Genomic DNA, 17,624 nt, shown 5'->3' on the forward strand with positions numbered 1-17,624 from the left:
TAATAGATAGCCTACTGTTACCAGTTTTAAAGATTTATTACAGATTGTTGAGATTCTTTTTAGTTGTTTTTTTTTTGTTTTTTTTTAACTTAGTTTTCATTGCAGTTTAAGCAACTTATACAATCATCACATTCTTTCTTACTGTATTTTCATTTTACAGCTGTCTCTTTGTTTTTACACAAAATTTCACAACTTAAGACAAAGGGGAGAGAGAAAACACACAAAAAAAAAACAAGACTTCATCTTAAACTATAATTTCAATCGAATTCATAGAAAAAGGGAGGACACATACTTAAACAATCCAAAGAATTAAAATAAAATAAAGTAAAATAAATAAATTCTTTTTAGTTTTGAGTTATTCTCATGTCCATACTCTCCATATATTCACTGTGTAATTTGCTACAATTTATGAGATAAGATATGCAGAAGTTTTCCGTAATGACAGAAAAAATATATCATTCAGATCTCCATCAGAAATGTCCCATTCAGTTCAGACCAGGGAGCCTTGGAGTTGAGTAATGACGTCCTCCGACCACTGGCGGGCGCTGTCATATGATGGCTTATGACGTCTCATTTCCGATTTGTAAAGCAGAAGTACACAAATAACAGCATGTACCCGCGGTAGATATGAACCATGAACGATGAATGCGTCGGTAAGGTTGCCAAGTAACACATGTCCAAGATGTTTGTGTTTCTGGTGGGGATGTCATACTGTTGAAGAGATGGTCACGTCAGCACGCAGTCCAGTTTACAGGCGGTAGAAGCTCAGCAGGCTCGGTGCTGCACAACAGAGAGGTCACAGGAGCAACAGGAGGTCATCACAGCTGCAGGTGAGTCACCTGTTGCCATCAGTTGAGTGTAACTTACATAAAACACTTCACAATACACGTTGAACACTTAACTTACACAGGACGTTATTTAAAATGTCACACAGTCATTATGCCATAACATAATCACAAAAATGTCATCTAATAATAATAATACATTTTATTTAGTGGCGCCTTTCTGGACACCTTACAAGAATCAATTAAAACATAGACAGATAAAACAATATAAAAACAACAGGACATGACAGACACATATGATGAGTGCTAGAGAGAGTAGGCCAGTTTAAACAGGTGGGTTTTCAGGAGGGATTTGAATGATGTGATATTGTCAGACTGCCGGATGTGTGGGGGGAGTGAGTTCCATAACCTGGGAGCAGAGCAGCTGAATGCCCTGGCTCCCATGGTGCTGAGGCGTGAGGTGGGGGTAGTCAGAAGTCCGGCTGATGATGAGCGGAGGGAACGGGAGGGAGTGTACTCCTGGAGGAGGTCTGTGAGGTAGGTGGGGACGAGGTTATGGAGGGCTTTGTAGGTGAGCAGAAGGTTTTTGTAGTCGATCCGGGATTTAACAGGGAGCCAGTGCAGCTGGATGAGGATGGGGGTGATGTGGTCGGAGGACTTGGTGCGGGTGATGATCCGGGCGGCAGAGTTCTGAATGATTTGGAGTCTGTTGAGTAGTTTAAAAAACTATCATAGAAGTATACCTTGATTTATTTATTTTTTTTTCGACATACTACACTATGACTTTTTTCGACATGCTATACTATGAATTTTTTTATTGTTTCGACACACTATACTATGACTTTTATTTTTCGACATACTATACTATGAATTTTTTTTGACATACTATATTATGATTTTGTTTCGACATAGTACACTATTACTTTTTTATTTTTTCGACATACTGTACTGTGACTTTTTTCGACATACTATACTATGACTTTTTTATTGGTTCGACATACTATACTATGACTTATTTTTTGACATACTATACTATGACTTTTTTTCGACATACTATCCTATGACTTATACTATGACTATAACAAAAAGTCATAGTGTAGTGTCGAAAAAATAGAAAAGTCATAGTATAGTATGTCAAAAAAATAAAACAAGTCACAGTATAGTATGTCAAACAAAATCAAAAAAAGTCGTATAGTATGTCGAAAAACATTTTTAAAAAGTCATAGTATAATATGTCGAAAAAAAGTCATATTATAGTATGTTGAAATGGTTAAAAAAAATCATAGTATAGAATGTCAAAACAAGTTACAGTATAGTACGTCGAAAAAATAAGTCATACTTTAGTATGTCGAAAAAATAAAAAAGTCACAGTATAGTATGTCTAAAAAAAGTCATAGTATAGTATGTCAGAAAAATTAAAAATGTCACATTATAGCATGTCGAATTTTTTTTTTAAAAGTCATAGTATCGTATGAAAAAAAAGTTGTAGTATAGTACGTCAAAAAAAATCGGAAAAGTTATAGTATACTATGTTGAAAAAATCAAAAAAGTCATACCATAGTATGTTTTAAAGTCATTGTATAGTATGTTGAAAAAAACAGTATAGTGTGTAGAAAAAATAAATAAAAAAAGTCTTAGTATAGTATATTGACAAAATAGTATAGTATGTCGACAAAAGTTATAGTATTGTACGGCAACATTTTTTAAAAAAGTCAAACTAAAGTATGTTGGGGAAAAAAGTCATAGTATTTTAGAATCTATAGAATCTTTAAATACATAAATGGATGACATTACCACGTGCTTCCCCCTTGTCGTGCACCTGTCGACCGCCAGATGGTGCTGGTAGTTCACTGATGGCATGAAGTGCAGCTGTAGTAAACACTAAAACAAGAGGGCGTGTAAACAGTTTGGTTAAGGGGTGAGCCATGTTCTCACTGACCTTTGTTTCGAGTCTAAAGTCGGTTAATATTTCACTTCAAAATGACTGTTGGTTTCGAAACTGGGATTTATTTCCCCTACAAAACTGGACCGGCGCTTAATTCACAGGTTACATCACTGACTAAACGTTAGGGTTAGTTATGGGGTGCAGTTGATATTTTAAAACTGATCAGATAAAACTAAAACTGTCTTTTTTTTGTAGTTTTGTACAAAATGGAGAAGGAGGAGGAGGAAGCCCTTAGAAGACTGATTTCTCGTGTCCGAAACAAACAGCAGCACCTCCAGTCCTCTGAGGAGGAGAGGAGCAGACACGAGCACAAAGGAGCCACATGGAGGGAGTGGACCGGCTGTGAGAGAGAAGTTGTAGCAGGCGGGGACGAGTTTAGAGATCAGAGAGAATGTAACCTCCCTCTCTCACGAGAGACAGACCAAACCTCCCCCAATCTCACATGTCAAGGTCCTGAGGTCCAGTCCGTCCCCCCTCAACTCATCTCAATGCTGCGGCTCAAAACTTTCAAGGAGGAGATGAGACGGGTCAGGTGACATTCTCTACTTGTGTGACTTTTTACCATGGGGGGGGGGGGGGATGTTATCATGATAGAACAGCCGCCTAATTTCTCCACTTGATGTGTTTAACTTGTGTGTCAGGCTGCAGAGGTGGAGCTCCATGATCCCGCTGTCTGCAGTGTGTGTGAGCAGGAACAGGCTTCTCTGGCCTTGAAAAGTTTTATCAGGAGGAAGAAGACACAACTGCGGTTCCAAGCACTGAAGGGCAGACTAAACACACACTTGAACTGTGGAGTAAGTGACGAGCTTTGTGTGTCAAACTCTTACAAGCTCTTTTGTCTCTAACTGACTATTTGTGTCAATTTGTCTGATTCACTGGATTAAATCAAGTATTTCTCTCGTTACAGGAAGAGTGCACACGTCGTGGGAGTTTGGGCAAAATCTCCCAAAGCCCTTCGATGCTCCGCACTGGATTTGGGAGGAACTACTTGGTGGAGATGTGCGGGTCACAGCAACCTGGGGTTGCCTTAGCAACCACTAAGGAACGTGGAGTTGCCCAGGCAACAGATGAAATGAGGGGTTACCCTGACAAAAAAGCCACAGGAACTCATTTAAAAAGACCTCGCTGTCCTTTTTCAGACAGATAGCTGCAGACATGATGGGCACAGTATTAATACAATGAAAAGGGACAATGTTGTGGTGGAGTCAAACATATTCCTATCTCTTTATTTTGACACGCGATAAACCCACCCACTTGCCTAATAAACACTAATCCATATGCTGATCCTCGGTTACCCTGCTCAGCTGTGTTTATGTTCACACTAATTAACAGAAACACGTCTAGCCTTTGTTTTGAGTGTAAAAAAAAAAAAATGCACATGCTAACGAGGTTAATACAAAACAGCTATTTATTTTCTTATCACTGTATTAAAGTTAAACACATAACACTATTCAGAGCAAATGAGTCTGGCCTTTTTTTTCTCCCGTTCGTGGTCACTTGAACACTGTAAACATTAAAACAACATTGTGTTTTAGTTAAACTTCAATTAAACATATTACATTTCTATATTGGCACAAAAAATACACGACTGACGGTCATGGAAGCACGCATGCATTGCAAAAAAAAAGAGAAAGTACAGTACAATGTCTAAGGCAAAAAAACGATAGCGACATGGGCGAAATTATTTGGACATCTTATTAATTTTCTTTTTGCATTATTGCAGTTACATGTTTAGGGGCTAGTAAACCTACTATAGAAGTCATACGATTACATATAAACACATCCAAAGCACGGATAAAAACAAACTACAGAATGACGTTACCGGATCCTCCATCAGTTTCAGCTGACACTTTATGAAAAAAGGTACTAAGACAATTTGTTAAAGTGGGGGACTGTTTGTGGAAATTGTCCTGAAGCACAGATCTGTTATTTCAGCCATATACTGCGATGTACCTGGCTGATCTTAAATCAGTGTATTGGACCAGGTCCCTTTAAACCCTACTGTAGTTGAAGGTAGAGTAGGATCTACTCATCAGGCTTCCTCTTGGGCTTCTTTGGGTTGCGGGAGCGGCTCTTGGCCTTGCACAACGGGCAGATGGGAGCATTACGATGAATCTGCTGGTGGCAGGACAGACAAGCCTGGAGAGAGGGGGAGACATTTAGAGCAATCACTTCATATTATGCCCTTTTCGCTGTGTGTCTGACCAAGCTTATTCTTTGGTGGTGTTCGTTTTCTTACCATTTTCTCCATATACGGCATTAACGAGGAGCCGATTTACATCTTGGATATTCGCAGTGCTTTTTCATTATTACAAAAGAAACTATAAAGTGCAGCCTAATTAACTGTAACTTACAGCAGGTTCACATAGGGAACGGAAAGGCCGCACTATGTTAATCATCACGCAAGCTGAAGCCTAGCTGTTCACATCAGAAGCACATTTCTCTGCGCCAGTCAACAAGCAATTCTGCTCCTCTGCTGTTTACTACAGAGCTCTCTCTAGACTCTCTGTCTCTCTCTCTCTCTGTGTGTCTGGTCTGTCTGTCTGTGTAGTGTGTGGGCTCGTCTCTCTCGCTCTCTGTTAAGACACAACTGGCAAATATGTGGAAATGTTGAATAAGTAAGCAATTTAAAACCCTTGATCAAAAACAGCAGACACTAGGCTACTTCTAATAAATATAATGAATGGATTTTGAAATATGATTCAGGGGATGGAATCAGAGGAACCAAAACTCCGGGAGAACAGCAGGGAGAGAGGGGAGGGAAGTCAAAAGCATTCGTGGGATGCAGATTTTATCATCTTATCAGATCATTTATATCACCTAATATATAATTTATAGTAGATTATCAGTGTGTTTTCTTGCCAGATTCGTTCCCGGTACTCAGAGAAAATAGACCAGGCGCCGAAACTATCGCTGAGGATTGCGAGCCACGCACGGAGCGCCGTGGCACGGCATGTCCTGTGTGAACAGCCCAATTGATTTACATGGGCGCCGAAAGGACGCGGGCAGCGCTTCACCGAAAATCGCGGCTATTTCGCAGCCTATGGGAACCCGCTGATGAAATGGCTGCTGCATTTGTAGGTCAGACCTAAAGACTTTTTTTTCACGATCACAGCTGTTTTAGGTCAGTAGGAGCAGTACCTTCATAGGTGGTGGTTGCTGTCTGAAGGTTGCCGTCTGGCGTGCATCTTGCTTCCTGGAGACCTGAAGCTGCTGTGCCGCTGCCGCAGCGGCAGCAAGGGATTCTGGGATAGCGGGCTCATGCGGCTCCTTCTGCCACTCTGCTTTCTGCTTCTCAAAGTAACTGTTCAAAGCAAAGAAAGAGAAACCTGGCTAGCTGTGATTCTCATTTAGAGCTTATGAATCATATCACAGTTGAGATTATCCCATCTACGCCGTGTATCAAGACACGTGGAGTGGCAAAACCAAATACAAAAGGAGACTAAAAAATTTAAGAACATTATACTCAATCTCACACATCCTCTTTATATGTACAACTCTGAGTAAAAAGTACATTCATTGTGAGAATGTTTGCCTGCTTGCATGAGAGTGTGTCCGTGAGTGCGGAGGGCTGGGAAAGAAATTTGGCCTTGGACTTTATGCCTGACTGGCCCGTTTTCAAAAAAAAACAAAAAAAAACGTGATATCCTATTTCTTTACGCTCTCTGGTTTCTCTCAAAATAGGTTTGTGATAGAGTAGAGCATTAAGAGAACAAATCTAATGGGTTGTATTTCCTGTAAACATGATCCAGTGAAGCACCGTTTAAGCTTAATTACAATCATCACATTAACACACATTTAAACTTCACAGTTCATTATTGATATGGATTCTATGTCACTCTTGTTTTCATATAAGTTATTACAGTTGGATTTGTTTGCTATAACTGAGGTGCACATTTTTGTGGTGACATGTCACTCTTACAAAGTATCTTAAAAATGCCCCACAGGCCTGTGACGTCACTTGTTATTATCTCCGATGTCTTCGCATCAATCTCTCTCTGCAATGAGTTCTGTCTTCTAATAAAAAACACAGAAGGACGACATAAGCCAGAACTTTCCAATCATCTCGTAAACTTAGGGAAAATCAAGGAACACACCACCAAAGAAAAGAGAGATGACTACCACCTGGCCAAATGAACTCATCATGTGAGCTTCCACACAGAACACGGCCAAACCGAAAAGCCTGCCTGCCAACAATGCTCTCAGCAGCGTGCAGAGCAGCAGTCCTCACAACTTGAGTTCTTTATTTGAGGGAACATTTCAATTTGCAGAGCATGAAATATCCTAACCACATCCTAATAACCACAGTGAGAAATTACAGATCATTTCCAAATTCCCTATATACTGACAGCTGTACCTCTGAGTGAGGGACCAAACCAACAACTGACAGAATCACTTGCAGGCAAACTGGGTTTATATTTTGGTCTGTACGACAGGAGAAAAAAATCTCAAATAAAAAGTCATCTTCTACAACTGTCCTAACGTAACAAACGTGATCCTTGATCCAATTAAACACCTCCGATCATGAATTTCTTAGCTCTATATACTCTACTTACTATTTTACAAACTGTTCACACCTCTGTATATATGTATGTATTTAATACTTCTCTATACATACTACATTCCTGTTTACATTCAGCTTATCCATTTGAAATACTGTCTTCTACAGGTTTATATTTACATTACTTATTTTATATTTATGTATGTTAATATTTAAGCCCTAAATTTTAACTTCCACTATTTTATATCTTTGATTCTCATTTTGCTTTTACTCGTGTGATTTTGCCTTTATATATATATATATATATATATATATATATATATATATATATATATATATGCACATGAGCATTGTTGAAGGGTACCTGAGACCCAAGATTTTCATTGCCTACGACTGCTTGCTGTAATTGTTGTGCAAATGACGAATAAAGAAACTTGAATCTTGAATAAACTAGTCATCATCATCCCACATTTGCTCCATAGTAAACTGTCCATCTTAATATAATATCATCCACTGTTGATGGATGTCAGACTGCAGTTTGTGCATCTGGAAGTCTATCTGTCTGCCCTCCTTGATGTGCGTTGGAGGGGGAATTTAATTGGACCTGATTGAATTTCTGAACAGGCTAACAGACCTGTCCATCAAGAGAGATACTTTTATTTAAGCCTTAAATTATTTTAATGTCATCCACATTACCACTAAGACGTGTTAAAGAGTGTAAGCTACAGGGACTCTATCATCTTGTGAGTACAAATATTACAGAATTACTGTGCCAAGGTTTATGATCCGCTTTAGAGGCTTCTGTCGCCACCCAAATACAACAAATGGGAGTTTTGTTTTTGTTCAAAGCATCAATAAATGGCATTTGAAAAACAATGTCTCACTTACTTGAGATAATCGAAAGATCTCGCTGTCAATACATTTACATTGGGGCTATGAAAGCCTGCTCAACATTCCATAATAAATAAATAATACAATATTTAAATCAGACAAATCATTCAGGTTCTTCAGAACACTGGTGACCCAAAGATCATCTCCCACTCAAAGGATGTTTCCTCTAAGGCAACGTAGGAAATTAATTTCCTCCACCTCGCAGTGTCTTTATGGTGCTGAATACGGATTGGGAGCATTTTCTATTGCCTATGAAACTCCGGTGTATTTTCGACATCAGCCGCTGCTGCCATTTTATACTGAAAACTCTTATTATATTCATAATATTTTATTATTCAACACAGGTCATTTTGGTAGCATATGACAATAGAATAGAAATTATTTTTGTTTTACTTCGGCACTGTTTAAGTGGACGTTTTACTGACGTCCGGTAGTCGCTTTCAGTCCAAAATGGCGGAAGCGTAGCTTTGCTGCTGGGTGTTGATGTTGCAATAGAACAAACAATTGACTTTCACTTCTTGGCACTATACGTTCTTTGCTAACAGTGACGGCGTTATCAGCTGTAACCGCCCTATGAGAGCAGTGCAGAGCAGCGGCCGTGAGCTAGCCAGTGGGGCATGAAAATGCACTAAAAGCACGCACGGCCGGCTCCTTCAATGTCAACAAAGCGAGGAGAAACTCGGATTGCAACACACAGAGGGAGAGCGACTTCGTTCTCTGCTCGGGTAGACATTACTCCTCTATATGTTTACATATCATATAGTTGTTTGCTGCTATATTAATGCTCTGGATATCAAATTTACCACCTTTAAAAATAAGATGCACAAAATCCCTCTGACACCACGGAGCCGAAAGGGCAGCGGACTGCTATTTGTCGTCGACATCTGAGAAATCTGATCTGAACATCTGATCCAGAACTTCTTTACTAGACAGTAGTTCCAAGTCCTCAGGACATACAACTGCCTGTCATCTTAACAGCCACCTTCAAAGAGTTAAGGCATGCTACGACACCAGCCAATAAAATAACTCACTGCCATAATCTGTACTATCCCACGCCACCCAACACAACTATCAGTAAAACATTATTTAGAATCCTGTTTGCCATTACTTGTTTAATCTTGCACAATGTTGCACTACTGTGGGCAAAGTGCATTTTAACGTGGAAGGCAGACATCTGCTGAATTCTCTGCTATTTAACTAATTCAGGCTGGAAAAAGGGACAAATTTTGCTCATACAGTCAACTACAGTTGATGGTAATTTAAAATATCCCAATAATGATGCGTCAAATCAGTTTTGCAACTGAATTGTTAATGTTATTGAGATTATACTCTTGATTCAGTTAGTTTTTTAGTGACCGTCATCATGAATTAATCTGTATAAATTGACTTTTGAAGAATTCACAAAATACTAGAAATGTACTGTTCACACTTGCATCTTTTAATCGTCAAAAATATTCCTCTCTATGGATTATGTAATTGAGGAAATGGGCTCTTATCCTCAACCATAGATACTCTCGTCCAGGAAATTATGAGCCGAAATTCATTGATATATTCTTTTGTATTAATAAATGATTTATGACACATGATGATGCCCCTTTATGACCAGCAATAGTATTGTCTATTTCCATGTAATTATTCGTAATGCCAGTTCCCGTGTCCAATTCCACGCAAAATAATACTAAACTATTTACGGTACACAGATCGGAAGAGCCTATGTTTACATTTTCACAGGCAAAGTTTGGCAGTGAGTCATACATTAGTCAGCTAAAAGGAAGCAGGAGGAGATTTTCTTTTAGATAATTTTATTTTTGACATTATATTTTGTGGTTATGCTGATACTGGGGCAGGGGCAGCAAAGAGGGAAAAAAAAGAATTGACCGAAGAACAAAAAAAAGCTAAACGGGACAGTGATGGAGCACAGGCAAAAACACGAGTCAACCTTGGTCAGTCATTCAACAGATGGAGAGAATTGTGGGATTTGAGAGGATTCAAAACCGATCCTGAATTGGACCTCTTCCTCCTAGACAGGTATTTAATATGTCTATTTTAGTTATGAAATACATAACAAGATATGGTTTTACATCAATATATGAATTTACGTTGGTGGCTAAAACTTTTACTTTGTTTCACCATTGTCATATTACAGTTATTAATCTTACGTAGCCACAAATAGATACATTACCACCTCATCGCTATGCATCCTGCAAATGGCGGTGTTTAAGAAAGGAAAAAAATCAAAAAAATAAGTTGCGTATTTCTTTCACTTGCATCCAAAACAAATGCACGCACTAGCCAGATCAAGATCTTTACGACATGAGGTGGTGGTGCTCATGTAAACACTGCCGCTTTTGTCCACAGGGGCCGCCAAAATCAACACAAAATGAAAGTTCCTTGTGAATTTGAAGCCTTTATGTGTCTTAAAAATGGCGGTTGCTAAATGAGACTACTAAACGTCATCACGCCGACTCATCCGCCTTTACAGCCTCTTTGTGTATACTTGCGTTGATGTGACCGTGGTGCAGTTTGTTTATAGCCTAACGTTAGCTTTTTACTTCTGGCGATTGCATTCACTCTTCAAAAATCATAAAAGTGGTGTTCATTTGTGAAGATTATTTTACGGAACAAAACGTTTAAGTACCATAAACGTGTATTTGCCACAGAGCTTATTTTCTGCAATAATCCAAAACCCAATGGAAAAATCCCATTGGCTTTTTGTCGAGGGAACCCAGGTCGATGCTACCTTCCTACCCTATGGTTTGTTGGCCTACAAAAATACCTCATTCGTAGAGCACTATTGACGGCCAAACATTGCTAACATTCTTACATAAAGCTAAGGTCATCTGATCCAGGATTTCCTGCCCCTTCTTTCATTACCTGTCCTACTCGTAATACAGTGAGTTATTATTATTATTATTAGGCTGATCTCGCTCTGTGAACTGATATCTCATATGTGAGACTGTGTTCTAGCCCTGGGGACATCACATCGACCGAATTCCCCTTAAACAGGCGAGCTCATAGACAGACCGGAAGCCTTCATCAATCAATGTAGATACGGTTAACAAGTTCAAAACACATATACAACGGGATATTTGTATGATTGATACAGCTGTCTGGGCAGATAACTCTTCACTGACTAAACGTGACCAAAATAGTGTTGAAGCTTTAAAAAAACATTGCTCTCTCTTTTTTTAAATTAACTTCACTCTGAAAATAAGTCATTGTAATTATTATTATTATTATTATTATTAATCTTGACAGCTATCAGCAATAAATCAACATCCGTATAGTATCATCATCTCTATTATGCATTTATTATGGTCCATCATGTGTGTGTGAAAGTTATTAGTGTGAATCCTTCTATTGCCTCCCTCAAAAATAATCCAAGACACACTGTAGCGTTTGAACAAAATAAAAATGCTTTTATTTTACATGGCAATCATTTTTATTCTATTATTGCCATGTAAAATTTTATTCAAACACTACAGTGCACCTTGGATTATTTTTGAGGGAGGCTTGCATTTTGTACTTTTTTGGGACCGTATTCCACCCGTGCAGTGAGCCCTTCACAAGATTGAATGAGCCCAATACAACTGAAGGATCTAAAGAGCACCTGTATGTGATTACCACAAAGACCCAGCAGCGCTTCTACTCCATCGTCTTCCAGATAGAAGACACTCAATGATGACAACTGAACAATAATTACTGTGTTTATACACTCTTGTAACTTTCACCAGAAAAATAAATGGTGTGATGACAGTAATGAGCTCAAACCCGCGGTAGGGTTACATAACCGTGGTATTGTGGTGATGCAGTCATGTGGTGAGCATCCCAGCCCTACTTAGACTTTTTAAATCCCAAACAGATTGCTCTCTGTCCTCTAGTTGTGTCTGAATATGTTAAGGCTGTTTGTGTGCAACCCTTTTTTTTTTTAAATAAGGGATCTGATCTTCATGATTTCATACAGGTAGTAATGAAATGTCATTACTACCTTCCATTGCTCCAAGACTTGAATAATAATAAAAAATTAATACCACATAACTGAAAGGTTGGCAGGTCCCTGATGGATCTCTTTTAAAAATCTCATATAGAATCTATTTGATCTTTTTCATTCATCTGTTGGTATGGCGGTCTTAATATTAAATACAAAAATGCACTGGCTAAAATAGTAAATACAAGCAGCAAAATTACAGGTGTCCAGCAGAGTAGCCTGACTGTTCTTTATAACAGTCAGGTGATGAAGAGGGCAAAAATCCATCTAGCCTGACCGCACCCACCCTCTTCATCAGGAGTTTCAATCCCTGCCCTCTGGCACCCGCTTCAGATTCCCCTCGGTCAAGACAAACGGATACAAACACTCATTCATCCGCTCAGCCATTACCATGCAAGGAAACTGAGGTAGTTGCTGGTCATATTTAGCGGGGGGATGACAGCTAGTCATCATGGTACTGTTTTGTTTTCTATCGCTGTTGATCAGTATTTTAAGGACTGCACTGGAGTGGTTCCCTTTGACTCGGTTTGAAATTCCAACACTCTTTGAATGGGTTTATTTTCTCAAAGTCGCTAATTACATGTGGTGTACTACTAGGCTCCATTCTTGGACCATCTTTGTACACGCCAAATATATATGTACTTGTGGCCTATAAAAAATGTAATTAACCAATAAACTCACTATGTCCCTGCAAGCCTGATTATATTTGGGCTTTTCACAGTACACAACATCAACTTGTTTTTAAACGCTAGTACATAGCATCACATTCTATTATGTAACACTATGTCGTGGCACACTGAAATTTCACTGTTATTGCAATCACACTGAGACAAGCTACACAAATGTACCTTGGCAGTGACCAATGAATATCTATATAGTCTGCTAGCTGTTGCCATTGTCCCACACTGTATGTCTGAGAATATGTGTGGTTACACTGTAATGATATTCATATGTGTGCAAAAATGCCATAAAGACAGTATTCTACATTTACTGTACTTTATGTTCGTGAATTATGTGATCTTGACTATATGCAGAAAAAGCATAATGACAATAAAGTTGAAATAAAACTGTTCATCGTATGCTTAAGTGTATCATACAAATGTTGAACAAGTGATCTTTCATACGTAGACAAACATGTTTTAAGATGTTTTCAGATCTACAGTAAGTGTCAAGTCAATAATTGACTGTAAATCACTATATTAACAAGAATATTTCACGAGACCTAAAGATGACAAAAAACATGGTTGTAAACAAACTGTTATCTGTATCAAGCTACATCTGTTCAAAAGAATTTCAATGTACCGTGTATGCATTGTGTGTGTGTGTGTGTCTATTTGTGTGTGTGCGTATACTGACTCCAGGGAGAGCTTCTCCTCTTCTTCGTTCAGGTTAGGGAGTCTGTGTAGACCTAAAGTCATCCTGAGGGCGTCAACATGCTCCTTCAGAGGTTTGTACTCATCGTGCAGACGCCGAGTTGTTTCTAGCAGCTTATTCAAGTCGTTCTCCGACTGCTTGATGGTGCTCTCCATCTGAGAGGACAGGATTGGTATTTCAGAAATGCACATAATATGCTCTGTAATAGCTATTTGTGGTTGTACCTAGTCATTACACATTTATACTACAAAATAATACAGGTACTGAAATTGCATTCACTATATCTTGATGTGTTGTTCGTCTAACATTGCTATTCTCAAGGCTGTTGCTAAATTCTACCAATCTGAAAGCTGAACTGAGATTTCAGCAGCACTTCCTCTACAGAGGGTGCTCATCCCTGAATGTAGGACTCGCTCACCACATTGATATCTGCATGGATGAGCCGCAGCTCCTCCACATGTGCCATTTTCTCTTGTAGGAGCAGATCCATCTCCTGTTTATACTCTTTCAGGTGCTTCTCCTCAGACTCCAGAGCCTCAAACTCGACCTTAAGACGAGACTTGATCTTCTGCATCTGGACGGTCTTGTTCCTGTAGAAAGTGGCACAGAGACAACAGACACCAGCTGTTAGGTTATTTCCCTCCCACAGATGCAAAAATAGAAAGATCTTTCCTCACAAAAATAGCAAGATCTTAAAACACCACACTCTTTTCCCATCTGTCATGCAGTGATTTGAACTCATGAATGACGTTCAGCATTGATGTTAGGCCGAATTACTCCAGCCGTGATTTAATGTATTAAGTGCATTAACTTCAATACATCGCCTGCAACTAGTCCAAAACGAGGCTGCTAGACTGATCACGGGTACGAGGAGATTTGAGCATATCACTCCGGTTTTAGCTGCACTTCACTGGTTGCCAGTCAAATTTGGAATTGATTTTAAGATGTTATTAACTTTTAAAGCTCTGCATGGTTTGGCACCAAGCTACGTCACTGAGCTCCTCACACTGTATGTGCCACCACATAACCTGAGGTCCTGTGACTTGGCTCTATACTGGTTGTAGACAGATCTAAGCTGGTGACTAAGGGTGACAGGGCCTTTTCCATCAATGCCCCTTAACTGTGGAACAGCCTACCTCAGGACAGCTAGCTCTACTACCAATTTTAAATCTCTTTTAAAAACCCATTTTTATAAAAAGGCTTTTTTAACTCAAGCAGCTTGGTGCACCTTTTCCCACACCTTATATTGTCCTCTTTTGGCTTATGTGTAGTGACTCATTGTTTTGATACCACTGGTTACGGGTTTTAGTTTTCTCATTATTTGGTCTTTGTTTTGTTCTTCTATTGTTGTTTTTTATTTTGTCTGTATTTCATTGTATCTGTGCAAGCACTTTGAAACTATGTTTAGAAAGGTGCTATACAAATAAAGATTATTATTATTATTATTATTATTAATTAATGTAGTGTTTCATGCACATCTGTTACGCAGTTACGAAGTGTGGCTGCAAATAAGACATCAGGGCAAACAAACACCATTCTGCCACCGGTGTTAAGTGAGATAGATAGATAGATAGATAGATAGATAGATAGATAGATAGATAGTAACTTTATTGATCCCAAGGGAAATTCAAGTTTCCAGCATCACAGTTCCCATAGTGCAAAACATGTTAGTAAAAAGGCAGTAAAAAAGTTAGTAGTGCAAAGTACAAATAAATATACCAGATATAAAAATACAAACTGAATATAGTGCAGAGCAACAGCTGTGATACACGACTATTAAAAAAAGTGAATATAGTGCAGAAGAGACTGTAAAAAATGAGTATAGTGCATTACTGTCCTGCAGACCGTCCTCCTTTGTCCCCCCTCCTCCCTAGAGGGGTGTTGTACAGTTTGATGACAGACCAACAAGCTAAGTAGCTAGCTTACCCATAGAAATAATGAGCATCGCACATCTGGCATTTTGTTGATACACATCTGGAATGTCCATACATTATAATCCTTACATGCACCTTAACTACAGCTTCTTCATTTAGCATGTGGTGACTGCTTTCCAACCCTGTGGTAAACCAGCCAGCACCAGACTAGACATATTAAAGAGCTGGTTCAGCAGCAGACCGGCTAATATCAGCTAGCTCAGTAACAAAAGGGGATCTGCTGGCCGGCTAATGGTTAGCTACAATAACGTTTCTCTATACGTGTCTGGCAACAACTAACTTCATTTCCACGGTCAGGTCTTACCGTATCTCCAGGATATTCTCTAACTTGCACATTATTTCTTGTTCGTCCGCCATGGTGTATCAGTCCCTGGTCGTTCAGGCCCCGGTGGTCTGTCTCGGTGTCTCACGGTGTCTCTAAAGGTGGTCTGTCTCCTTGTTGATATAGAAACACAATAGCCGGCGCGAGCGCGCACACGAGTACGAGCCCGTAATGTCTGAACCGTGGCGACGTTGTGATGATGAGTAGCAGCGCGAGCAGCCTGGCTGTGATTAAACTAATAGATACTAAGTTACTTAATCCACTTCCTCTAACTTGCTATCTTTTACAGCACGACGGGAACAACTTCATATTTAAACATTAAATGTAACATTAAATAGTGACAGTATGGAGTAGGTTTAGGTTTCTCTCTGCTTGTTATTACTTTATCAGGGCTTTATAGCTATAGCAGTGAACCACAAGGAAGAAATACAATATAATTCAAACATTCAAAATCAGAAAAATATAAACAAATGTTACAAGACATGTTACAACAATAAAATTAATCAAATGATACTGTTAAAGGGACTGTTTGTAACTTCTTACACGTTTAAATCAATCCGGGACGGTGTCCCATGCGCGCTACGCAGTTCAGACAAAACTCCGACACAAACTACACGGAAGCACCAAAACCGCTTATATAATTTATATTTAGTGAAGCCCGTCTGTTAAACAGTGTTGGCCGCGGTCGGAGGACGCAGAGGAGACCGTAGCTTTGGTCTCCAGAGCCGGAGCCTCTGCTCCTCTGCCTGCTTGCCTTCACTCAGCTCGCTCCACCTCACGTGCATGCGCGCACACTCCACACTGCAGAAGAGTTAGTAGCTCTGAGAATATCTAGTGAATGTACAGTGGACGTTTGTGCAGAAATAAATGCTGCAGCTCCTCCAGACCAACAGAGGTTTCCCGTGTTTTCCGCAGCGAGAAACGTTGTCGTCTCCGACCGGGTGCCAATGTCTTCCCTGTTCCCTCCCTGACCGCGGTCGGGAGGCTGAAGCAGGAAAAGCCAACACTAGGATCAGCAGTGATTCATGAAGAGACCTCCGTCTTGTCAGCTAACATTACTGCCAGGCAGCTGAAATATAGAGTGGTATTGTGATTTTAGCTGACGTGTGTCGCCTCACTGTTTTGACGGTTGCTTGCTCACATTCAGGTAGCGCGTGCACACGGGTGGGCGCGAGCAAGAGGACACTGACTTTCGTTGATTTAACGGCCACAGGTGTCGCTGTTACAACCGATTTCTGATTTTTACAAACAGTCCCTTTAAATGAATTAAATATTGCAGAAGTATTCAAAAAGGGGAGACCGGGGGCAATTGTAACAATTTTTGGTTTTGATGTCATTACTCAAAAACCTCTTGAACTATTTGGGTACAATTTTGATGTAGGTACCTTACTGTGTATATCTGTGTTCTATTTGTTAACGGTCAGCGCAAATGTTTTTACAAGCAATGTCAAATGTTTGTGTTGGCAGGCAGAGAGGGATCACAGAGTTCCAATGCTAGGTTACTATTACAAACCAAAAGTTCTAGATGAAAAACATGCAGATTTTCAGCCAATATGGCAAAGTTAAAGCAGCAGTGGGTAGAAATGGAGGGAGCAAATGTGATTTTAAAAAGTTATTTTTATGAAACAGTCACTATATCCTGACAATAGTGCATGAGACAGGTAATCTGAATGAAATCCTGTGCCTCTGTGTCCTCCGGTGCTCCTAATGGCAGCTGCAAGATTTCACAGACTGGAGGAAAACAACCAATCAGAGCCGAGCTGGAGCCTGCCGTCTCTGAGCAGCTGTCAATCACTCACAAACTCTGATCAAATGGTCAAACCAGGCAGAGCTGATCAAATATGAATCAATATTCTGTAACTATAATGCCTATTTCTCTCCTCA

General features: G+C 39.6%; 2 protein-coding genes across 6 annotated transcripts; one reads left to right on the forward strand and one right to left on the reverse strand.

The window, feature by feature from the left end:
* Nucleotides 1–522: 522 nt before the first annotated feature.
* On the forward strand, nt 523–4,180 carry LOC141775085 (uncharacterized). Of its 5 annotated transcripts, none has more exons than XR_012595552.1 (6): nt 523–653; nt 748–830; nt 2,926–3,093; nt 3,181–3,262; nt 3,372–3,524; nt 3,638–4,180. XR_012595552.1 is itself a non-coding variant. In XM_074648037.1 (6 exons), the coding sequence occupies exons 1-6, from the start codon at nt 646–648 to the stop codon at nt 3,875–3,877; spliced, it is 729 nt and encodes a 242-aa protein (XP_074504138.1). In that variant the 5' UTR covers nt 523–645; the 3' UTR covers nt 3,878–4,180. The 5 variants fall into 5 exon arrangements, 2 of the variants coding, with proteins under 2 accessions (XP_074504138.1, XP_074504137.1); XM_074648037.1 differs by having other exon boundaries at nt 3,181–3,257; XR_012595551.1 differs by having other exon boundaries at nt 2,926–3,262.
* zc4h2 (zinc finger, C4H2 domain containing) lies at nt 4,121–15,886 on the reverse strand. The gene is made up of 5 exons (XM_074648038.1): nt 15,723–15,886; nt 13,903–14,074; nt 13,467–13,639; nt 5,872–6,034; nt 4,121–4,869 (listed from the first exon to the last, which is right to left on the reverse strand). The coding sequence occupies exons 1-5, from the start codon at nt 15,773–15,775 to the stop codon at nt 4,756–4,758; spliced, it is 675 nt and encodes a 224-aa protein (XP_074504139.1). The 5' UTR covers nt 15,776–15,886; the 3' UTR covers nt 4,121–4,755.
* Between the last annotated feature and the right edge of the window lie 1,738 nt (nt 15,887–17,624).

The sequence above is a fragment of the Sebastes fasciatus genome, chromosome 10, assembly GCF_043250625.1.
Source record: "Sebastes fasciatus isolate fSebFas1 chromosome 10, fSebFas1.pri, whole genome shotgun sequence".
NCBI classification, from domain to species: Eukaryota; Metazoa; Chordata; class Actinopteri; order Perciformes; family Sebastidae; genus Sebastes; species Sebastes fasciatus.

Coding starts and splice junctions, on each gene's coding strand:
- LOC141775085 (XM_074648036.1), top strand. Junction 831..2,925: donor GGAGGTCATCACAGCTGCAG/GTGAGTCACCTG, acceptor TTTTTTTTGTAG/TTTTGTACAAAATGGAGAAG. Junction 3,525..3,637: donor ACACACACTTGAACTGTGGA/GTAAGTGACGAG, acceptor CTCTCGTTACAG/GAAGAGTGCACACGTCGTGG.
- zc4h2 (XM_074648038.1), bottom strand. CDS start 15,775: ATGGCGGACGAACAAGAAATAATGTGCAAGTTAGAGAATATCCTGGAG. Junction 14,075..15,722: donor GAGAATATCCTGGAGATACG/GTAAGACCTGAC, acceptor CACTTTCTACAG/GAACAAGACCGTCCAGATGC. Junction 13,640..13,902: donor TCCATGCAGATATCAATGTG/GTGAGCGAGTCC, acceptor CTGTCCTCTCAG/ATGGAGAGCACCATCAAGCA.